The sequence below is a fragment of the Argentina silus genome, assembly GCF_951799395.1.
Source record: "Argentina silus genome assembly, chromosome: 6".
NCBI classification, from domain to species: domain Eukaryota; kingdom Metazoa; phylum Chordata; class Actinopteri; order Argentiniformes; family Argentinidae; genus Argentina; species Argentina silus.
In genome coordinates this window covers 18,865,044-18,889,520 of record NC_139660.1, presented here as the reverse complement: position 1 = coordinate 18,889,520, position 24,477 = coordinate 18,865,044, and the positions used below count along the sequence as shown (strand labels likewise).

The following is a 24,477-nucleotide window of genomic DNA, read 5'->3' as shown; positions in this document are numbered from 1 at the left end:
TTAGACTGAAGGTGCGTGAAGCTGACTTCCTTTAGGCTGAAGCTGCATGAACAGCTGACTTCCTTTAGGCTGAAGGTGCGTGAAGAGCTGACTTCCTGTAGGCTGAAGCTGCGTGAACAGCTGACTTCCTTTAGGCTGAAGGTGCATGAACAGCTGACTTCCTTTAGGCTGAAGGTGCATGAACAGCTGAGTTCCTGTAGACTGATGGTGCATGAACAGCTGAGTTCCTGTAGACTGATGGTGCATGAACAGCTGACTTTAGGCAGCTCTTCACTGGCAGCAGTGTCACTGCAGAAATGGTTAGTTAATGACCATGACAGAGAGACAAGCCTGTGTGTGTCTCTCTCTCTCTCTCTCTCTCTCTCTCTCTCTCTCTCTCTCTCTCTCTCTCTCTCTCTCTCTCTCTCTCTCTCTCTCTCTCTCTCTCTCTCTCTCTCTCTCTCTCTCTCTCTCTCTCTCTCTCTCTGTCTCTGTCTCTGTCTCTCTCTCTCTCTCTCTCTCTCTCTCACCCCCCTGAGGGACTAAACAGCAGCTTCAGTCAAATCAGTACATGAGGCACTACCACAGCTCACAGCTAGGGGGTTCTTTGGCTCTGAGAGGCTTAGTGGGTAAAGTTCTGAATTGGGGCAAGTAGAGTGGGGTCGCCTTCACCCCCGACTCTGACCCCGACCCCACCTCGCTGGACTCCCCAAACCTGGAGCCTTGACGCCGAAGCAACGGGTTGGACTCAACAGACGAGCCCTCTCGACCCAGGACAACCTCTTTAAGAAGCATGACCTCTGTGTCTTCCTCCCTCTCCTCCTCCTCTTCCTCTTCCTCACTCTCCCTCTCACCCTCTTCCTGACAGCCAGCTCCCAGATAATACAGGTCCTTCTCCATCCCCTCCCTCCCTCCCAGGGCCTCATCCTCCTGTTCCGATGTTTCGGAGAACTCCTCCACGGAGTTGTAGGAGCAGGACCGCCGCGGGTCCATCTCCCTGGCCCGGGAGTTCTCCAGCTCCCACAGGCGTCCGTTGAAGGAGCCGGAGATGTCCGAGTTGTTGGCTGAGAAGTTCCCCTCGTCACTGGAGCTGCTGCCACCGCTGCCGTCCTGCTTGTAGAGGAGGAGGCCGGGCGGGTCTGCGAGGAGCACGGTGGCGTAGGTCACAGACGACTGGGCGGAGCTCTCTGCAGAGACGGGGAGGCGGTGGAGGTCTGCAGATGTCTCCTCCAGGAGCCCTGGCCCCGCTGAGTCCACACAGGGGGTGGGGGATGGGGAAGGGTCCTGAGTCGGAGCCCCCTCCCTGATCGTGTCCTTGTCCTGGACTGGAGATGAGGCTGGGGGGCCAGTCTTCTCCACGATCACAGCCTCAGAGATGGTCTCAGAGACCAGGAGGAGCGGCCAGGCGGGCAGGCCCTCTGGGTGTCTGAACAGCTGCTCCATGGTGTCAGCCTGGACAGGATACAGGGGACAGAGCAGAGCAGAGCCATTAGAGCAGAGAGTGGTAGAGAGCTGTATTACAAGGTTTAACGAGGCACTAGCTGCCATACAAATCCAAAGACTGTGTGTGTGTGTGTGTGTGTGTGTGTGTGTGTGTGTGTGTGTGTGTGTGCATGGAATGGAAAGAGGAATGGTATTAAACACACCTGTTTGATACCATTCCTCATTACATTCCATGCATTACAATGAGCCTGTCCTCCGATTTCTACCTCCACCAGCCTCCCCCCCTGTTCTGTAGTATAGGCCTTCTTCTTACCTTTCTGAAGTCCAGACCCTGAGCCCAGGAGCAGTTGTTAGGGTTGGGAACATCCTTCCACATCAACTTCCTCACACTGGTAATCAGAGACAATACAGTTATCAGTCTGTATCCCTCTCTTCCTCTCTTCCTCTCTTTCTCTCTTCCTCTCTTTCTCTCTCTCTCTCTCTCTCTCCTCTCGAAACATATGGTACCATGTACATTCAACTAAGCACCAGAGAATTTGAACATCAAGAAACTCAGTCATTGTTCCAATTCATCATTGTATCTCAGCCTACAGTAGATCAATAACCACACACCTGGAGGTGGTTACAATTATTGATCGTATTTCTCTCAGTGAAAAGAAATGGTTCCTTTTTCTGTCATTTCTGAGTGTAAATGTCTTATGAAATATAAAAGAACATGAAACTGGTATTAAAAGTATGGTATAGGTAAGCCTATGTTAAGTTACTTATCAAATGATCACTTTTAACTGGTGAGATTGAATATACGGATCATAATGTAACTTAATCAACTTACTGGTTTTGGGATACGACCAGAGTGACAAAGAGGACGATGAACAGGAAGGCGATGATCATCAGGAGCATGTAGGCAGCAGGGTCGCCCCTAGTGGCTGGAGGACAGAACAATCATTTTGGTGAGGTTATCAATTTATACAGGATTTTGTGATACTTCCATAGGCCTATCATCACTAAGGGAATACAGTTTAACACCAGTCAGGAATTCACAAATGCATCATATAATTAAATTAATTATATAAACATATGATTGGCATTACAGACATTCAATGGAGCAATACACAATTAGATGCATGTCTACCTGCACTGTAAGATGTGGGAGTCTTCCATACTCATGGTAAATACAAAGACAGTGGTGAATTATATAGCTTGTGTTCCCCTGGAAGTAGAGCTTACCTGTTGTATACACTGGCTCTCCCTCTCCGTCAGCAAACACAGGATACAATGTGAACTCATACTCTTCTGAGCCATAGAAATCACCTGGGGGAAATAGCCCAAAGAAATGCTTAGAAAAAACAGCAACTCCTTGGTGTCAATGTACTCTCGCTAGAGGGTGCCAAAACTCTGACAGCTGACAATCCATACTCCATACACTACTGCTGTAGTGTAATATAATAATAATAATAATAATAATAATAATAATAATAATATATGCCATTTAGCTGATGCTTTTATCCAAAGCGACTTACATTGCAGTGAGTGCATACATTTTTCAGTATATATGGTCCCAGCGGGAAACGAACCCACAACCTAAGCGTTGTCAACTGAGCCAGAGGAATGGTCTGAATGCGGGTAAAAAGAGATGTATTGAGGCACATCAACAGAGGGGCCATACCATGCAGATAGAAGCCCCCATCAGTGAAGGGGACCCTGGCCCAGCCGCTCCTCCCCTCCGAGGCCTGGCCGGTTCTCTCCAGGAGTGGGGGATTCTGAGCGGACCACTCCACGACCATGGACCAGGGGACCGTGCTGTTGGGGTGCAGGGCCCAGGACAGGGCCACACAGCTGCTGTTCACCACCGACGCACTGAACGAACGCGCACACTGGCCTAGAGACAGAGGGAGAGAGAGAGAGAGAGAGAGAGAGAGAGAGAGACAGAGACAGAGACAGAGGTGAAGAACAGAGACAGAGACAGAGGCAGAGACAGAGGTGAAGAACAGAGACAGAGACAGAGGCAGAGGGCAGAGACAAAGACAGACAGAGACAGAGACAAAGACAGACAGAGACAGAGGCAGAGGCAGAAAGAGAGAGAGAGAGAGAGAGAGAGAGAGACAGAGGCAGAGGGCAGAGACAAAGACAGACAGAGACAGAGGCAGAGAGAGAGAGAGAGAGAGAGAGAGAGAGAGAGAGAGAGAGAAAGGAAAAGAACAGGGTTCCTGTTACAGTACGCTATTCCTTTCTTCTCTCTGCAACATTTCCTTCACTGCTTAGACATGCAAATCAGCACAACAAAGAGTGTTCCCGGCCGTCTGAACCCAAATAACACCAGCTTTTTACAGACACTAATAAGGCCGCTGCTGTATCAGCAGTGCAAATGGCTTCTGCTCAACCAATTAGCTCTTAATGAAAATATGAATAATGGGCTGTGTGTGGGCGAACCACACACACACACCAGCCAGCCATCACATCAACATCCCTGAGTATGACACAGACCCCCGAGCTTCAATTTTAGCCCTCCATTTAAAGTCAATCACGGCTGTGCAGAGAACATGTGAAAGCAGAGATAATGGAGCTGAGTGGATTCGCTCAGGCTTTTAACTGACATGAACATGCTTTTAATGTGTTTACTTCTCAATCATCTATGACGCTGCCAGGAAACCAGGACCAATTCACCTCAGACCACCACTGGTACATGAGAAGAACACTCAACCACCGGGTACCAGTTCTGTCCGGGGCTAACAGAACCTCATCGCTCACTGATTGTATTGTATTTATTGTTTATAAAATATGCGCATTGTCTATAACTATGTTTTTCGGCAAAGGACGGCCGGGAACACTCTTTGTTGTGCAACCTGTCTTTAAAAGTGCTATGCAAGTACATTCAGACATACATACATTAATTAATTAATTGATTGATTGATTTAATGACTGATTGATTGATTATTGTTTTTTTTTTAATCAAATTGAGAAGACAGAGAAGACAAACCACTTTATCTGTGGAGATATGGAGAGGTGGAGATGAACGGTCCTTCATTGAATGATCTTTTCAATGTGCCTTTCTTAACCAACAGCAATACATCACTCACCATTCCCTTCCAACAATCTCATAAGACCCATCATCAGTTCTTCGAAACCTTGACGCCTCCTCTCCTCCCTCCTTCTCAAAAAGCATTGGAGGAGAATATCTAAGGGGAGGAACCTAGATCTTCTCCTCCAATGCGTTTTGAGTAGGAAGCAAATGTGAGATGGAGGAGAGGACGCAAGGAAGCGACTTTCTAACGGTTGAGGAAGGGCCCATCGTGTTGACAGTGTAGCAGAGAGAGGGGACTCACGTTTGTTGTGTCTGTCCAGGGTCATGTTGACGTTCCTACTGGAGGAGCCCAGGCTGTTCTGGGCCTTCACCGTCACTGTATGGACTTCCTCTCGCCACTCGAACGTATAAGATGACACCAGCTCTATACGCTCCACAGTCACAGCACCCCCAGAGGCCTGGTGTTGTACTACAAGTCCTTCCACACAGAAGGGCTCCACTATGGGGGAATGCTATGGGGAAGAGAGAGAGAGAGAGGGAAGAGTGAGGTCAGTGATATTCCAGTGGGTCCAGGTTTTTGTCCCAGCCTAGTGCTATCACACCTGATTGAACAAATCCACTGATCTTCAAAACCTTGATTTGCTGAATTAGGTGTGTCAGTGCAGAGATCAAGGGAGGCTGGTGGAGGCAGAAATCGGAGGACAAGCTAAAGCATGTTTGATACTATCTCTCATTCCGTTCCATGCATTACAGTGTGCCCTTCCTCCGATTTCAACCTCCACTGGCTGAGATGGGATAAAAGCCTGCAGCTCTGCAGGACCAGGAGTGCTCATCCACATACTGCATGTCATACATGCTCGTTTTTTTATCCAAAGCAACTTACAGTACAGTGAGTGCGTACGGTGTTGGTATATATGGTCCCACCAGGAATCGAACCCACAACCGTGGCTTTGCTAGCGCCATGCTCTACCATCTGAGCCAGGTAGAAATGATCTAATACATTCTCAATGTACCTTGAAGAGGAGAGTGACATTGGTCTGGTTCCGGGCTGGATCCTCCTGAAGCACTCGCCAGAAGTCAGGACCCTGGTCAGGAGCTGAGAGAAGAGACACGTAGTAGCGTTTGGGAATGGTGTGCTTAACTCCATATTAACAACTTCTTCAGGTGCAGATTTAAAAGAGTTCATATTTTCAAAGTAAAAAACCTGCACTCACAAGAAATACTCAAACAAATATTTATCTCATTTGGAGCAGAGGTCAAGAACACACGTGTTTCGGTGCTCGCCTCACACGTGTTTCTGTATGAGTGTGTGTGTGTGTGTGTGTGTGTGTGTGTGTGTGTGTACGTGTGCCAGCCTGCATGCATGTTGTACCTAAGAAGCTTTCATTTTCCATCAGAACTATCAGACCAAGGTCATATTAACAATAACACTTCTATAACGCTTTCAAGCCAAGCGGAGGCTGGTGGAGGTAGAAATCGGGGACGGGCTAGTTGTAATACATGGAATGGAATGAGGAATGGTATCAAACACGTGTGTTTGATACCATTCCTCATTCCATTCCATGAATTACAATGAGCCCGTCCTCCGATTTCTACCTCCACCAGCCTCTCCTGATGTGATTATGGTAGCATATGTACCTCTGCTGTTGTGAGGGGAGGAGAAGAGGGGTTCGCTCCAGTCACTCCAGTACCCTGAGCCATTGGCGTGCATGCAGCGGACCTGCACTCTGTACACCCCACACGCATCTGGGACCGGTACCTCTGCCCACAGATCACTCAGCGGACCCACAACCTGCAAACACACACAATTAACCACAACATTGTCAAATAAAGAATCGCAAATATCTGAGGCTTTCCAACCAATGCACATGCATTGTTATCTACCCAAAACAAATTTCAATCAGTTTTGAAATGAGCCATGGTGTTTGTTGGGGGGTGGGGAGGGGGGGGGGGGGGGACTATTCCATGGGTTCAACTGCACCAGGCAAACACAATCAAGCACAGGTATAAATATATAAATATTTCAAGTGATTTCAGAAGCCAGGTCTGATGTCATAGAGGACAGGGTAACCAATCAGATCATGGTAATATTCTAGATCAAATCAAATCAAATCAAATCAAAGTTTATTCATCATATACACAGGATACCGCAGGGTGTAAACAGTGTAATGAAATGCTTATTGCAAGCTCCCTCTCAACAAAGCATGTTATGAATATCAAGTTAAATAAATATCAACAATAACACAATAAGGCCATAAGTGTAATATAGGAGGAGATAGGAGATAGGAGATAGGAGATAGGATGTGGAGCCTCATTTGGCCCTACCCGCTGAGGCTATGGCCAAATTGCAAAAGTCTTTCCTTTCTTCCTTGCGTCCTCTCTCCTCGCCTCCTTCTCAAAACCAATGCGTTTTTGAGAAGGAGACGAGGAGAGAGACAGAGAGAGAGAGAGGAATCAAGGGAAGACTTTTGAGGTTGGACCTGTGTGTTCTTGTAGGGTCCCAACTCCCTCTTACCTTCCACTTTGGTAGGAGTCTGTCAGCCGCGGAGTAGCGGACCTCGTACTGCAGATCATAGACAGGCAAGTACGGGGGCACCCATCCTACCCTCACGACCCCCCCAGGCAGGCTCATGGCCTTCAGGCCAGAGGGGGGGTGGGGCTTCACTACAGGGGCAAGAAAGGAGGGAGAGAAGAGCCATATTGAGTTGGGAAAGTGCTGCAATACTTACAAATTATTAGCAATCATTTATATAGATTTTTTAATATATGTTTTTAGGCCATTTCTGCTTTATTAGAGAGAGAGAGAGTAGCGATTGACAGGAAGGATGGGTGAGAGAGAGGGGGGATGATATGCAGGATATGTCGATGGCCGGAATCGAACCAGGGAATTTGTAATAATCGTGTTAAATAGTGATTAAGCGCCAATAATTTAACTATTTTTTAAGTATACACTGTTTTTACTGGAGCTGTATGTATGTTTAATTTTTTTTTAATAATAATTAATTTTTTAAAATACTTTTTAAATAAATGTCACCACAACAGTGGAGAACTGGTCGTGAATGCTGATAGGGCCTCACCATGCTCCATGGGTGTGATGTAGACAGGTCGCGACCCCACAGAGCCCTCTTCCGTCTCCACCTCCAGCCACAGCTTGTAGCAGGAGAACAACCTGAGGGGCTTGAGGGTGTGTGTGCAGCTCTTCACTCCTCTCTGCCCACTGAACTGACACTCCACCTCTCTGACCACGCTCACCTCCCCGCTCTCTCTCTCCTCCCCCTCAAGGCCCTCGCAGGACAGGTCATCCCACCTGGAAAGAGTCCAGATTCAAGATTCAAGATTCATGATTCATGATTCAAGATTCAAGATTAAATACTTTACTATTGCCAGAGACATGGGTGGGAAGGGTTGTGTGTGTGTGTGTGTGTGTGTGTGTGTGTGTGTGTGTGTGTGTGTGTGTGTGTGTGTGTGTGTGTGTGTGTGTGTGCGTGTGCGTGTGCGTGTGCGTGTGCGTGTGGGAAGAATGTCTGGCTGACAACGCCCTAACCGAACCCCTCACGGGTATCCAGTACAGCGTCATAATGTTGTGTTATGGTATGTAACATGTCTCAACATCATATTGCAATTACGAATTAAACTGCAGTGATTCATTTCAGTTCAACTTGACAGGTTGAATCTACTCACTATTGTTCACTGATCCTGAACTCCCCTCAACCACAACCCCATCTCAGAGCCTGCAGGTTTGTACAAACAACGAACCCCAAACATGACTGTACTGTAAAAACATGAGATTACCAGACTACTAACAACGACGTTAGCTTGTTTTAGCTTATTGGGTATGTAGCGGAGGTGATTTGGAATCACACTCTCGTGATGAGGTAGAACCTGTCTGAGCTGTGTAAAGTCAAGTGTCGCCCTCTGACCATGAAGATGTCCTCTTGGCCTAATGGTAGATGCTTGTGTCTTCCCTCTCTATACCAAATCTCTCTGCCCTGTCATTTCTTCACATGGTTTCCAGCTACGCTAATGACACAACTTTTTCTCTCTTTTCCCGCTTCTGACTCACAGGTGGCAACACGTGTCTCGGCATGTCTTGCTGACATTTCTGCCCACCACCTCAAGCTCAACCTTGAAAAGACTGAGCTGCTCTTCCTCCCAGGGAAAGCCTGCCCTCTCCTCTTGTGCCTCTCCTCTGGCATTACGACTGCCAATGGCCCCTGGTATGAGCATTGATTACTTTGTCTTATGATGTCTGTTGGATAGATGATTCACTTACTTAAACAAATGTATTTGTTTTAAGTCGCTTTGGATAAAGGCGTCTGCTAAATGCCATAAATGTAAATGTAAACATAAATGTCTTCCACGTGGGAGACAATACTGTACTGTAGGTTGTGTTTACCTGGAGAGGAAGCTGAGGCCAGACCAGTGGCTGCTGTTCCATCTGCACGTCATGGCGTCCAGATCACCATTGGTCACACAGCTGATATCAATGCTGGCAGCTACAACACAGGGACACACATTTGTGTTTTTAATGACATGAAGTACTCTTATTAGTGTCGTATTTATGTATGTTTTTATATCTATTTGATGAGTCACGTACAGAATGTTGTGTGAATTACAATACAGTATACTAACCCTAGCTCCAACCACAATCCGAACTCCAACCCTAACCCTAACTCCAACCCAAATCCTAACTCCAGCCATGACCCTTGCTCCAACCCTAACCCTAGCTCCAACCCTCAGCCACTTCAGGAAGTCAACTGAAATTCCGATTCCAATTCCAAATTTCCTCTCCGCTTTTCAATGAGGAAAACGTTGAATCGAAACTGAATACCTGAACGCACTGAATTGAAACGGAATGAAACCCCAAGCCTCCCCTTCTCTGTCTGACTCCTGCCCTTCATGTCCTCCAGCTCCAACTCACCTCTGATGTAGATCTGGGCGTAGGCATAGTAACACCGTGACCCTTGGCAGCACTGAAGGGTGTCGTACAGCCGCCCCTCCGAGGGGCGGACCGTTATCTTGCTGACGCGGTCGTTGACCGCCGTGCACTGGCTCTGCGGGACCATGTCCCGAAGGTTCCGCCACCAGACGGCCGAGCTGGCGTTGACACTGAGGTCGTTGATCACACAGTAAATGGTCACGCTGTCCCCAGGGCTGGCCACCACATTCTCTGAGATGTAACTCACATCTGAAATAAAGACACATACAGACATGAATGTCGAAGAATAACATCAGGGGTGGGATAGTCAGTGAGGAGCTTTGAGCACAGCGTGAAGATCAGGGGAGGCTGGTGGAGGGAGACGTCGGAGGACGGGCTCATCGTAATGCATGGAACAGAATGAGTAATGGTATCAAACACGTGTGTTTGATACGATTACTCATTCCGTTCCATGCATTACGATGAGCCCGTCCCCCGATGTCTGCCTCCACTGATGAAGACTTTGTACTTTGGCCTGACTGATCTGCCCTAACGATGCTGCGTTTGTTTGTCTCTAGTTGTTGTTGTTTTTAGCTCCTGAGGCTAAAGAGCTCATCCACAGTTGGAATCTCCGGGCTTTTCTGTCTACGCGACACCAGCAGGGAACACACCCCGGAAGCCAATTAGTTACCACGGCAACTGGCATCAACAAAGATCTTTTCGGAGAACCCTCTCAAAGTAAGATTAGTAATCAGCCGATGTGTTTAATCCGTAAGGGGGGCGGAGAATGACAAGAATCTTTCAAAGAAAGAAAAATTCAATTGAATTCAGAGGCCAACCGACAGACATGAATAGGATGAATAGGAGACGGCGTTGATGAGACAGCATTGTCTGAAGGGACAATAAAGGGGATCACAGATGCGACTAGCCTACAACTTTAGTAAGACTCTTAGATGCACAACAATCATCGCCCTCTAAACTGAGGACCTCAATTAGAAATGACGCAGAGATGTGAGAAAGTGTGTGTGTGTGTGTGTGTGTGTGTGTGTGTGTGTGTGTGTGTGTGTGTGTGTAATCAAGGGTTAGGGTTTTAGAGTTTCCTGGAGACAACAAATGGCTGAATGAATGGCCCACACTGTGAATAGCCCACATTGTGCGTGTGCGCTTGCGAGTGTGTGAGTGTGTCCGTGCTTGTGTGTGTGTCTGCGCGTGTGTGTGTGTGTGTGTGTGTGTGTGTGTGTGTGTGTTGATCGCAATCATCACTTCTAGAGACACAGAGCCCATTAGGGGTCTCTCCATCTTTCATTTACCTTCCTTCCCCTTCATGAAGAACTTCATCATGTGAGTCAGAGGGCTTGTTCTCTACACAGTACGCGAGGTGGGGCTGAGATCCAACTCTCTGTATGAGTTAGTCATCACACTGAGGGCCTGTTTCAATAAGCTTTTTGTTTTGCACCAGGTGCAGGATAAAACAGAATAAAACATTAAAAACAAAACAGAACTTTTTTTCTTTTTTTTTTGTGTCAGTGTGTTGACAGTTTAATTGTTGGGGACAGTGTGGGACAGTTTACTGTAATTGTTCGGCATTCGACATGACACTCTGTATGTCTCTATGATAATAGAGTAATAATGCATTACTAAGTGAACGCTTGTTAATTCAACAAATGCCACCATCATAGCCAGAGAGAACATTAAACTACCATTTCAACTTCTTGTGAATATGAAAGGCCAGTATAAAATAGTTTTTGCTGTGAAAAATAGGAGAACGACCACAAAGGGCAACGTCTGTGACTCACACTATTGTCCCTGCCGGTGCTTGGGAACAGAGAAGGATGTCTGTGAGTCTCAGGTTGGCTCTCCTCCAGAGTGTTGCTGTTGTCCACCCTTAAGGGGACTGGAACATGGAGTCATTATATCGAGTACTGGAGCTAGCTCAATTCCAGGCTCACTCCTGAAGTGTTTATGAGAACAATTTAATTGAGAGAACCTTTTAATGGATGACTGTTATCGGAGGACGATGAACTGACTCGACCAGGTTGCAGCAGAGTGCACGTTTAGTTTCAGTAACAACCTCTCTTACACTCCTGCATCAATGGTAAAACAGGAAATAGATACGGGAAAATCCAACAGTAGAGCTGTACCTCCTCCACCCCTGTTGCTGGGAACACAGAGAAGCCCGTATGACTGGCATCTAGTACGAGCAGCCTCAAGGACAGGATTTGTGAAGAAAAAGAGCTACAGCGGGTGGGTAGGTTACGGTAATATGAGGGGTGCATTACTGTATTACTGTGTGTGATTTCATTTAAATGTGTCATTTCATGCCATTTTCACGTCTAATTTCATTGAAGCGTGTCATTTCATGTGTGATTTCACGTGTGATTTCATGTGTGATTTCATGTCTGATTTCATGTGTGATTTCATGTGAAGGCAGAGTGCTTACTGTGCAGGTAGATGAGATGGGGCTGGCTCCAGTCACTCCACAGGTGGGGCAAAGCGGGCATCTGGCAGCGTACCTGGACCCTGTACTCCAGACCATGCCTGAGTGCCAACAGAGACACCCAGGGATCCGTACCCACCTCCACACGCTGGCACAGGACAGAAGAACAGCGTTATCACCACTTTTTTTTTTATTTATTATATGTTGAAATCAATACAAAAACTTTGATCATTAAAAGAATATGGAAACAAAACACATATTTGCAGTTGGAGGTTTTGGTCTTTGATCTTATTTGTGTAACTTGCCATTTTGCAGTTGTGTGTGTGCTCTAGGACCAGTAAGTTCTTACCTCCCAGTTGGGGTGTGAGGTTCTGTGGGAGTATCGGACCTCATAGCGGAGTGGGCCGGCGTTGGACTGTGGGGGGGTCCAGCTCAGGATCAACTCTCCTTCTGTTGTCTGGCTGTGTGTCAGGTTCACTGGGGGTTCTGGTTTACCTGGACAACACACACACACCACAACCAATACACGCTGGATGAAAACATGATCACTGGATGAACACATCATCATCATCATCATAATCATCATCATCACCATCATCATTATCCTCCTCCTCCTTATCATCACCATCTTCCTCTTTGTGATTCATAACTACAAACAGAACCATCCTCAAAAAGGATCATAATAGTGGGTACAGTCACATAACCATCATAACTACCCCAATCATAATCATCACAGTCATAAAAATCATAATACCATCCAATGCTCCTGCTGCACTGAGCAAAAACCTTTAGAATTATAGAGGCAATACAGTGTTTGATACCATTCCATGCACTACAATGAGGCCGTCCTCCGATTTCTACCTCCACCAGCCTCCCCTGGTCAGCATGTATGTGATATTGTATAGTATGACCCCTAGCATGTCCTGTGGGCCCCTATGGCTATGGGATGTTATGATATATAACAGTATATATAACAGTATATCTAGCGGTCCCCCATGGGCATATTATTGATGAAGACAATCAATAGAGCCAGGCTCCTCACGCCAACACTGTCAATATCTCCAAATTGAATTAATCACTGAAATGACTGAAGTACATCCATTTCAACACGGAGCAGAGTTATAGACAGAGATGGTCTATTTGACTTTCAATGAGGCTTTGTCATGGCTTACAAAACCAGCTTAAAGCAATGAGATTTCTCTGTCTGTCTGTTGTTTAATCTACCCTTTGTGTTGACTCTCAGTGATTGAGCTCCCATTGACTTTGTAGTCCCAGCTACTACACATGGTACGTGTCATCATTACGAGACAGTGATATAATGAGCAGCAAGGGGGATAATTGAGTCTCTTAATAACAATGTCTGCAGAGAAGGAGTTCAGAGAAATATGTGATCTGATTGGCTAAAATTGCATTCCAAGCCATGCATTAATCCCTGTTATGCATGAATGCTTTCGTATGACTGGCAGACATTCACTTACTAATAAACAAGCTGTAAGCTTCGTTTTTACATCCGTTCCCTTCATGGTTCTTTGAAAACAGCCAGACAAATATTGACATGCATGAATTGATTGTTTGCTATCTAAGAATAGACACACAAAATGGGAACCAACTTGACTAAACCAGGCTTGTAATGAGACCACACGTCAACAATTCTATCTTCTGCACGACAAACGGCACCATCTCACTGTGATGACTGAGAACATGATGATGGCGATGAGCTAAACTCAAACAGGATTGGTCGTGTGGTCGGTGCCCAAGGTAGCAGGAGATGAATCATCAATCTATTAATAAACTAAAGAATGTGCATAATGTGGAAAATGGATGTTGGGAGGCATTCATTCGATCATTCATTCGATCATTCATTCGATCATTCATTTGATCATTCATTCATTCATTCATTTGTACATAACGTTTTCCATGGATGAAACGAGGCCTGGAAGAGCTGCCTGTAACTGAGCAAATAGAGTATGGATGGGTTTGTCCCATCACTGGAGAGATCAGCACCTCATCGCCATGGTTTCTACAGCCTGAACAAACAGTCACCTCACCCAACTGACTGGAAGTCCTAAAGAGCAACTGGTTACCTGACGTACCTGCTCTGTGCACCTGCGTATGCTGTCTACATACTGTAAATCCTCCTCCACAAACACTCTGCCGTGTGTGTGTGTGTGTGTGTGTGTATGTGTGTGTGCGTGCGTGCGTGTGCATGTGTGTCTTTGCACACCCACAGACACACATGCACACACACAAACAGACAAACACACACACACACACACACACACACACACACACACACACACAAATACACACAAATACACACACGCTTGCACACAAACACACATGTGCGTCCGTGCGTGCCTGCATGTGTGTGCGTGTGTGTAGGCCAATATTTAAACAGGTACCTGATGTACGGTGTCAACATATTCTCACACTACTATGAAAGATGTCTCTGATTATTACTATATACAGTGTATTCGGAAAGTATTCAGAACCCTTCACTTTTTCCACATTTTGTTATGTTACAGCCTTATTCTAAAATGGATTCAATTCATCTTTTTCCTCATCAATCTACACGCAATACCCCATATTGACAAACAGGTGTTTGCTAATTTACTGAAATATCACATTTACATAAGTATATCTTTGCTATGACACTCGAAATTGAGCTCAGGTGCATTCTGTTTCCATTGATCATCCTTGAGATGTTTCTACGACTTGATTGGAGTCCACCTGTGGTAAATTCAATTGATTGGACATGATTTGGAACGACACACACCTGTCTATATAAGGTCCCACAGTTGATGCATGCAAAAACCAGGCCATGAGGTCGAAGGAATTGTCCATAGACCTCCGAGACAGGATTGTGTCGAGGCACAGATCTGGGGAAGGGTACAAAAAAATTTGACAGTATTGAAGGTCCCCAAGAACACAGTAGTCTCCATCATTCTTAAATGGAAAAAGTTTGGAATCACCAAGACTCTTCCTAGAGCTGGCTGCCCGGCCAAACTGAGCAATAGGGAGAGAAGGGCCATCGTCAGGGAGGTGACCAAGAACCCAATGGTCACTCTGACAGAGATGGGAGAGATGGGAGAACCTTCCAGAAGGACAACCATCTCTGCAGCACTCTGGTCTGATGAAACCAAGATTGAACTCTTTGGCCTGAATGCCAAGAGTCACATCTGGAGGAAACCAGGCACCGCTTATCACCTGGCCAATACCATCCCAACGGTGAAGCATGGTGGTGGCAGCATCATGCTATGGGGATGTTTTTCAGCGGCAGGGACTGGGAGACTAGTCTGGATCGAGGGAAAGATGAACAGAGCAAAGTACAGAGAGATCCTTGATGAAAACCTGCTCCAGAGCACTCAGGACCTCAGACTGGGGCGAAGGTTCACCTTCGAACAGGACAACGACCCTAAGCATACAGCCAAGACAACGCAGGAGTGGCTTCGGGACAAGTCTCTGAATGTCGCTCCCCATCTAACCTGACAGATACAGGTGTGCCAAGCTTGTAGCATCATACCCAAGAACACTTGAGGCTGTAATTGATGCCAGAGGTGCTTCAACAAGTACTGAGTAAAGGGTCTGAATACTTATGTAAATGTGATATTTCAGTTTTTTTTATAAATTAGCAAACATTTCTAAAAACCTGTTTTGGCTTTGTCATTATGGGGTATTATGTGTAGATTGATGAATGAAAAAAATGTATTTAATCCATTTTAGAATAAGGCTGTAACATAACAAACTGTGGAAAAAGTGAAGGGGTCTGAGTACTGAGTCCGAATGCACTGTACACCACTTAATCTGCAGTATTACCAATCAATAACACCCTGGTCTCCTGATGGTAGAAGCGGCTCCCTGGGTGGCCTTAGCTACTCTATAAACAGAGCCAGCATGCCACTTATTGGCATCATTATATGATCCCATCCATTAGCCTGTGAATCCGAGGCCCTCTGGATGGATAATAGCCTCATTAACACTATTAAAATAAACTAGCATCTTCAGACGGGAACCTGAACGAGGTCAAGCGTTTCTCACACTCACCAGGACGCGGAGGGACACTGAGCATCACTGGGGGGCTTGCGGCATCGGAGACGTTGACTGTTACCATGACGACACCGGTGACAGAGTGAAGAGGCATAGAGCATGTGATGGAGTCTTCTCCTGCACAACTGATAGGATCAGTCCCATCCGTAGAGTTGACATCTCTGTTCTCCTCCGATCTGAAATAGAAAGGGGAAGGTAAATCAAATGTTACCCAACACAAATCTACCGTATATTTTGATTTATACAGGATATTCTTGTGCCAATTATTATTCAACATCAAAAGATTTTCACAGGGACAGAAGTCCGTGTGCTGGTCTGTTATCACCCAGCCTGCTCTGTGGATACACTAAACCAAGAATCCTGTTGATCCCCGCTGTGTGAAATTTCAAGTTTGGCATTCACAGCACGCACGCACGCACGCACGCACGCACGCACGCACGCACGCACGCACGCACGCACGCACACGCACACACACACACACACTACAACCCCCACTGTGATCATAGCTCCCGAGACACACGTCTTTGAGCAAACGCTACAAGCATAACAAAGAGGGAAAGAGAGGGAAAGACACTGAACGTTTCCACAATAGAAGGTTGAACTTGATACTCACGGCAAAAGGAGCCAGCTAATTGCCAAAAGGCCAGAAGCTGAGGTGTCTGACAAAGTGGTGCGAGGCTTTAAATTACAAATTACGTTCTCCCCTTCCCCATCGACCAGGCACAGGATGTCCAAACAGCCAACTGGAAACAAATTCAATTAGCACGTTAGCATCAACACAGTCTGCTGAAAAACCCAATTAGTACCAGGGCCCAATTAGGACCGTCAAAACAAAGCCAATGCCTTGTTACATATTCTGAGAAATAAGGCCTGTAACTGGCCAGTCTGGTTAAATGAAACCTACTGTGAATCACACAACGTGTGCTTAATTCATTCACTCACTCTCTGCTCTGAGGACCTCAAGTCTGCCCTGTGTGCTGAATCACTCCCATCTCGAAAGGCCAGGCAGCCCATCAACGAGGAAATAGCAGCCCTTTAACTCCACACTTTAATTATCATTGGCTAGGCTCGGGGGCTAGGCCGGGGCCCTGAGCCGAGGCTCGCAGCTAATGACCATCGATTAGCATGCGTCACAACACCTCACTATTGATCCCTTGAATAAATCTTTACCCTGAGTCCTCTCTTCCCCGCTGGTTTAGTTTGGACTCCTTCGCCCGCTCCACACAGACAAAAACACCATTCAAGTGCACAGTCACAATGCCAAGCGCTCGATTTAATTAATCGGCCCCGATTCGCTTTTTACAATGAATGAGTTTCCTTCCTTCCTCGGTGCAGTTAAGTGGGGCCTGGTTTAGGGGTAGGGGTGCGATATGTATTGCGCCCTCCCAATGTTTGGCAAGGCTAGCCTATGGGACTGTTACGATATAAAGCGATACGCGATATAATGCATTAGTAACTTCGGTTTGGAGTCAGGTTTAGAAGCATTTCAGTCAACGTCGATAGTTTGCCCCTCCCTGCTCTTCCCAAGTCCTCAGAATCATCCTAGGTGGTGGAAACACAACACACACAAAAAAGGAAACAGTGCTTGGGCCCAAAAAGAAGTCTGCAGTGGGACCCGGTCTCGAGTGGAAAAGCGCAATATCTAGTGGAAAGATCTACAGTATCACCTGGGGTTTTACCTCTGCTAGGATCTGCTTCCAGGGGAGGTCGTGTTGTACTTGTAGAGTTCCAAAAGTGGCAGGGGGGTGTGTGTGGTGGTCCGTTATCAGATGTGACATTCCCAGACCCCCTGTCCTCTGGCCCTCCCTCCCGGGCTGGGGCTGGGGGCGAGGCACAGCAGAGCACCGTCTCCCAGGGGAGGTCTAGTACCTCATAGGGGGGTTGACGGGGTGGGTCCAAAGACACAACACCTGAGACAGAAGAAGACAAACAAGTTAAGATGGAGGGTAGAAAAACCCCAGAGATGACTGAGACAGAGACCAGCCTCAACCTCACTAGTATTACTCTAAAATATTTGTGCCCCATCGCTACAATGCAATTCACCTAGACTGACATAAAAAATGTAAACATAGGTCATATACATGCAACAACTGAATATCTCTGTGGAAATATTAATCTCAGTCCGCTTCAAGCGGTTGACCATGAAGTCTGTGAATGTATTATGAATTTCATTTTGCTTTTGTTCAGACGCCATCACTGTCATTGTGTCTGGTAGCCTCGGGCCTTACCTGATTCACCAATTGTTAATAAGCCAAGAGAAGAGAGCAGTTTGCTTCATAGATATGCAAACATGTGAGTCCACCTCAGGGGAGGCTGGTGGAGATAGAAATCGGAGGACGGGCTCATTGTAATACATGGAATGGAATGAGGAATGGAATCAGTCCTCCGATTTCTACCTCGACCAGGCTCACCTGGTCCACTTCCTACCATATACACTACACTGTCACTCTCACAGAGAGATAATGGGCTGGTTTCTTCAGATCCAGATTAAGCCTAGTCCTGGACTAAATAAAATGTTTAATAGTAAATCTCCATTGAAGATACATTTTAGTCTAGGATTAGGCTTAATCTGTTTCCAGGAAACCAGACTATACAATATAAAGGGAGAGAAAGCAAACCCTTACATAACAAGGCCAAGCCTTGTAATATGCTGTATGTGTTTTTGTATTTTCTCATCTCTGAGAGGAATGTAGAGTTCAATAGTACACTTGTAGAAAGTTGCTACCTAGAACCACAAATGTTCTATCCTTTGAAGAACCCTTTTGGGTTGTCCATGTACTGTAGAACCCTTTCTGCAGAAAAAGGGCTCTCCCACAGAGAGAGCCAGAATGCACAGCTGTCAAGGAAAAGCCAGGAAATGACAGAAGCCTAATAGAAGAATTCTGTTTTGCTCTTTTGCGTTTGTATTCTCTGTTTCTGAAACAAGTTGATTGTACCATGTGTATGACTCCTTTCCTGACATCATGTACTGTAAAATGAAATTGGGTTCAGCAAGCATTGAGAGACTGTCTTTGTGAGTGTGTGTGTGTGTGTGTGTGTGTGTGTGTGTGTGTGTGTGTGTGTGTGTGTGTGTGTGAGAGTGAGAGAGTGTGTGTGTGTGTGTGTGTGTGTGTCTGTCTCTGTGTGTGTGTGTCTCTCTGTGTGTGTGTGTGTGTGTGTGTGTGTGTGTGTGTGTGTGTGTGTGTTTGTGTGAGAGAGAGTGTGTGTGTGAGAGAGAGGGTGGAGAGATAGAGAGAGAGAGAGAGAAAGAACACAAGAGGGTGTTTGTATCTGTGTGGGTGATGTAACTGATTGAGTCTCAGGTGAAAGCAAGAGGAGCAGAAGATAGTGGGTTTCAGAGTAGGTAGGAGCACACACACACACACACACACACACACACACACTTTCTAAACCAAACTGAACTAACCTTCTGCAACCTCCTCCAGAGATTATGATTAATTCTCCCCACTCCCCCACAGTGCTCAGCTTCACGGCTAAGGGCAGGTAGTCTATTACAGAGGGGCTGTCTCTGTAGTCCCTCACAAACACTATGTCATACATAAAACACACACACACACACACACACACACACACACACACACACACACACACACACACACACACACACACACACAGAGACAGACACACACAGACACAGACAGACTTAGACACACACACACACACACACACACACACACACACACACACACACACACACACACATACATACACACACACACACACACACACACACACACACACACACACACACACACACACACACACACACACACACACACACACACAGTGTACCAAACTTAAGGATGGCTACTGTACATGGGGGTGTTGTGTCCATACCTTTATACATTCATTCTATTGCATTGTATTCATTATTTCATTATTATATTGGATTACTGTATAATTAGTGTGGTTTTACCTGCTGTAATTGCATCCTAGAGGGCGCTCTCTAACATAAGGAATGTATACATCTAGATACAGTATATGCTACACGCAATGCATTGTGGTTGTTGAAATGTACAGCATGGCTACTAAAGTACCTGTTCCCCTGTTCCTCTGCTTCAGTGTCTGATTGCTAATACTTTCTAAACTAGCTTCAGCTACACAACAGGGGAAATATCCTTTGTGTGTGTATTTGGCTTCATCTGGTCAATCTCGTGATGTTAGATATGCTGTGCTGATATGAGAAAGCTGTGTTTGGTCTGTCCCCTGCGTGTGAGGGGATTATGGACTCTGATATTACAAGGTTGGGTAACCTTGGATACATCCGGATCCATCAAAATCACTGAGTGTCACATGAAGTCTCTTAAGTACTGTAGGGATTACACACTGTTGGAAGAAGCCCTTTCTTCTGTGTATGTGCTATGTTTTATTTGCCTGTTGATTTATTTATTTATTGAGTTTATTTCAACACTTCTGGACAGCGTTTAGGGGAATATCTGACTAGAATTGACAGGGAACTCAGGCAAAGTGTGTCATTTGGTTGCAATGTTTTGCTTGACTGTTTACTTCCAAAGTTATGTTAGCTGAGGAAACGTTTATCTTCACAGTTGTGTTTTCTGACTTGAGGCAGACCGCCACGGAAGGTAGAGAAGACCAAGCTTAGAGATAATTCACATTCTTTCTAACAGAGAAGGAAGGAACGGAACTCACCACGGGAGACGATGAGGAGATGGACCAGGAATGTCAGCATTGCAGACAGAACCCTGCAGAGAGAGAGAGAGAGAGAGAGAGAGAGAGAGAGAGAGAGAGAGAGAGAGAGAGAGAGAGAGAGAGAGACAGAGAGACAGAGAGAGAGAGAAATAGGGGGGGAGTAGAGAGAGAGAGACAGAGAGAGAAAGAAGAGAGGGGGGGTAGAGAGAAGAGAGAGAGAGAGATAGAGCAGAAGAGCGAGGGGGGGGAGAGTGGAGAGAGAGGCGGGGGAGAGGGGAGAGAGAGAGGGAGGGGAAGTAATCACGAGGGAGAGCGATTAACAGAGTGAGAAGAAAAATGAGAGGGAAACAGAGACAGAGTCTGCCAAGTGACTCAAGCCACTGCTAGAACCTCATGTCACAGGAGAACAGTCAAATGTTTAACAGTTGGGTACTAATGCCACTGCTACGGGCCTCTCAGAACCTTTAGTCATTAACGAGCCAGTGGGCCAGGGCTGAACGGGCGGGCCCACTCATCAACATGGGGTTGACTCATCTCTCCACAGCCTTCACTTCTCCATTCAACGTTACAGTGATGATACTATACTTCTAGTGTTAGTCACGAGTCATTTGAAAATGTGCTGAATGAGACATTTTAAAACCCAAAAATCAATGTTGCGCATTATTGTTAGAAATGAGCATGGTCAGAACCCTAATCCTCCTGCTAATAGAACCACTCACTGTACAGTACAGTAAATACAGCAATGTAGCACAATAGCCATCGATATCATCCATATTCATGTAGAATGGGATTGAAACACACATGCTAATGTCCTAGCCCATGCTACATTAATCCTGTTTAGTGTTCTAGTAGCTGTACTGTACTTACATTGTGTTCATGGGTTAGTGAGCATGGCCTCTTGTCTTGAAGTGATGAATCTCTGAGGGGAGAGCAGAGGGAAAGGGCTTTAGGGACTGGTTAGGTTAGGAGGAAAAGATTTCATTTCAGCGGAAAGAGCTGGAATTGCTCCCCAAGCTAATGGAATTTTGGCAGTTACTTCATCAAATTGCTCTCAGAGCCTCAAATCAGTAGCTCGCTTGTTGATAAGACATTTGAATTCTACGTCCCTCAGCTCATTTATTAAAAACGATTTCCAATGGTGAAGTTCTGTTGTTGCTCAGAAAATCAAATTTGCGTCCCGTTAATAAACCATCATTTCTATAACATGGTTCTCTATGCAGCGCCTCTGGATATATTAAAGATAAGTCTTTTATATGGCTGACAGATCAACAATCCCTCAAAGATAACAACAAGCAATCTGTTTTGTTTACCAGTTGAGAGGCACAACAGTCAGAGAGGCCTTCCATTTCCACCAACCATCACGTTCAATCAGAAAGCCACATCAGAAGAAGCATTTTATGATTGAATAAAATAACCCACTCCGAGCTGATCCCAGAGCTATTTATCAGACTCAGACATTATGACAAAGTGTTTTCCTTCCCTGGGAACCTGGTTCTCACACCAAACGTCTGTAGGTGTAGAAGGACATGAAAACACAAGACAGTGACTTCATCAATTAATTCATTGCCTCTCTACATCAAAACAATAACACCCAGCATGCAGTGCAGTACCAAGCCATCCGCCATGAAAGCACCTGCAGCAGAGTGTGTGGACCATGCCAGGGGAGGCTGGTGGAGGTCGAAATCGGAGGACGGGCTCATTGTAAACACCAATGTTTGATACCATTCCTCATTCCTTCCCATGCTTTACATCCCATGCTTTACCCGTCCTCCGATTTCTGCCTCCACCAGCCTCCACTGGCCTATCACATGTCTTCCCTCTGGATGAGAACAACAACAACCTGGCATGTCTTACTCAGAGTGTCATCATAACCTGCGTGCTTTATTCACAGTGATATCAAGTTGCTATCAGCATAATGATGAGGAGATTGAGCATCAGGCTATTTTGTCCATTGACGTAATCCATGTATGCTGTTTTGTAGGTTGTGTGTGTTGTGTATGCATAACTACTGTATATGTATGCTGCCTTCTTGGCCAGGGCTCACTTGAAAAAGAGATCTCAATGTGGCTTATCTGGTTAAATAAAGGATAAACACATAAATACATAATTGTTTTAAAGAGCAGAGCGTGAGCAAGTGGGCTCTCACAGGCGAGTCGTTCCCCCTGACGACGATCACGCTACCGTTACACACATGACTCATATTCATAGGCTTCATCTGATATCAAAACAAGTGCAGGCCAACTGGTGAAAATAACAAGATATATCTGTCCGTCACCCAATATCTCTAATATTCAAATGAGCAGAAACGGCATGAATGCTAATCGGGCACGTTGGGAACGTTCTAAATTTGGTAAACAAATGAGCCATATTCATTACACACAAGAGAGAGTATGACAGAAAGATCAGGCCTAGTGCATCAAGCCTGTAAAATGTCTGATTAGAGTTTGACACAGTGTTACTGTAGGATGAGCTGTACATAACTTCAAAGAGCAGGCCACCAATTAAAACAGACATAATAGGGCAAATGCATGATACAAGATATGTTCACATTCATCCAGCACTGTCACTGTCATATGGTATGACATTCCATCATTTTGTTAACAGTGTCCAATGAAAACAAAACATAAACAACGAAAAACATAAACAACCTAAGTCGTTTGCATGACCATTGTACTAAACTCAGATTCTTAAAAATCAATGGGTATATATTTCATGATTTCAAATGTCTTGAAATCTTACAGACTGTGGCTTTAACAGGAACCATTTGTGACCCAAATCTCCGCCCCTCCGTATGCCCCAGGAGAGTCGGCTACCCCACCAAGGCGACTCAAGCCCGGTTGAGTCACCGCGCTTCACCCGTCCATAACAGGGCGCGCTGGGGCTTGCATCACCGGGAGGAAATCCTGACAGTTGATTTCTCCAGCAAGCCCCAACCCCCCCCACCCATAATTATACCAAACTAAAAAAAAATCGTACATCATAAAATGAATAAAAACAACTTTGGTTCTTTCTGAAAGCTTGGAGAGAAAAACAAACATAAATAAATCTGCAAAGCTGAGAGTCAAGACAGGTGAGGATTGACTTATCACACCTGGATCACAAATATTCATAGAATGTTGCGTTGATCTTGCGAAAGCGTTTCATCAACTGAAGGCTAAAGAAAATCGGAGTAAAACATGACTAAGTTATGCTAAAAGTACTGAAGTACATGTAGAAAGAGGGAGAAAGAGGGACAAGTAAAAAGAGAGTTGCAGTATGAACAGTTATCTTTCCTTACATGATCAGGATTCCTCCTGCACCGTTGTCTGAGTCCGCAAATCAGTTCAAAAGCCGAAGTTTGGGTCCTGAGCCTCAGTCTTTCACACTAACATGTGTGCCGACAGTGTCATGCCTAATGTTCAAGTAATGTCAAAATGCTACTCCTTTCCATTGAAACCCGATGTTTTCCCCGTAGTCCCGTTTCCCTCTTCCTGACGTCGGTAGTGTACGGCTATCCCTCCTCGAACTACTCCGCCAGCTTCGCAGAGCTGAGACAACCGACTGAAGGAGGGAGTGGCATATCGGTGAGAATATCGTCATCGGCACTGTTCCGCCACCCAGCGCAGGTTTGCCATCATCTGTTGTTCTTAAGTACCAGTTATCAGAAATTTGCTGAAATATTCTAATTAGTGATGTTACTGTCACTTAAATAATTTCCCAATATAAACAAACAATGCAACTATTTCGACATTAAGATGCGTTTTTCTCACCTTACAATTCCAATAAAAGGGCACTCATCTGTTACAATGTAGATGTCTCCTTTATATAAATTGCAGCCTTAAAGCCAGTTCGCAGGAATGGGACCCTGTTTATTCCAGAAGTTAAACACCGTAATCATGGAAAGCCTATGTACCGTATTCACCTTATATCAGCTTCATGTGATCTCATCCTCATGATGATGTCATTCCACATGGCAAGTGTGTTGCCCGAACAATCTGAAAA

General features: G+C 45.6%; 1 protein-coding gene across 1 annotated transcript; it reads right to left on the bottom strand.

Moving 5' to 3' along the window:
• Positions 1-550: 550 nt before the first annotated feature.
• lepr (leptin receptor) lies at positions 551-23,972 on the bottom strand. The gene is made up of 20 exons (XM_083671489.1): positions 23,774-23,972; positions 21,364-21,415; positions 20,497-20,549; positions 17,526-17,756; positions 16,460-16,589; positions 15,844-16,022; positions 12,149-12,294; positions 11,803-11,947; positions 9,366-9,632; positions 8,841-8,940; positions 7,522-7,751; positions 6,960-7,108; positions 6,083-6,236; positions 5,458-5,540; positions 4,746-4,956; positions 3,089-3,301; positions 2,650-2,733; positions 2,255-2,348; positions 1,736-1,811; positions 551-1,431 (listed from the first exon to the last, which is right to left on the bottom strand). Exons 2-20 carry the CDS (start codon positions 21,372-21,374, stop codon positions 559-561), a joined length of 3,429 nt encoding a protein of 1,142 aa, XP_083527615.1. The 5' UTR covers positions 21,375-21,415; positions 23,774-23,972; the 3' UTR covers positions 551-558.
• Positions 23,973-24,477: the final 505 nt, after the last annotated feature.

Bases quoted from the DNA above. Each gene is read 5' to 3' on its own strand.
- lepr (XM_083671489.1), bottom strand. The intron at 12,295-15,843 runs GTGAGTGTGAGA...TGTGTTGTCCAG, and splicing joins CAGTGTCCCTCCGCGTCCTG to GTAAACCAGAACCCCCAGTG. The intron at 2,734-3,088 runs GTATGGCCCCTC...TATTTCCCCCAG, and splicing joins TGGGGGCTTCTATCTGCATG to GTGATTTCTATGGCTCAGAA.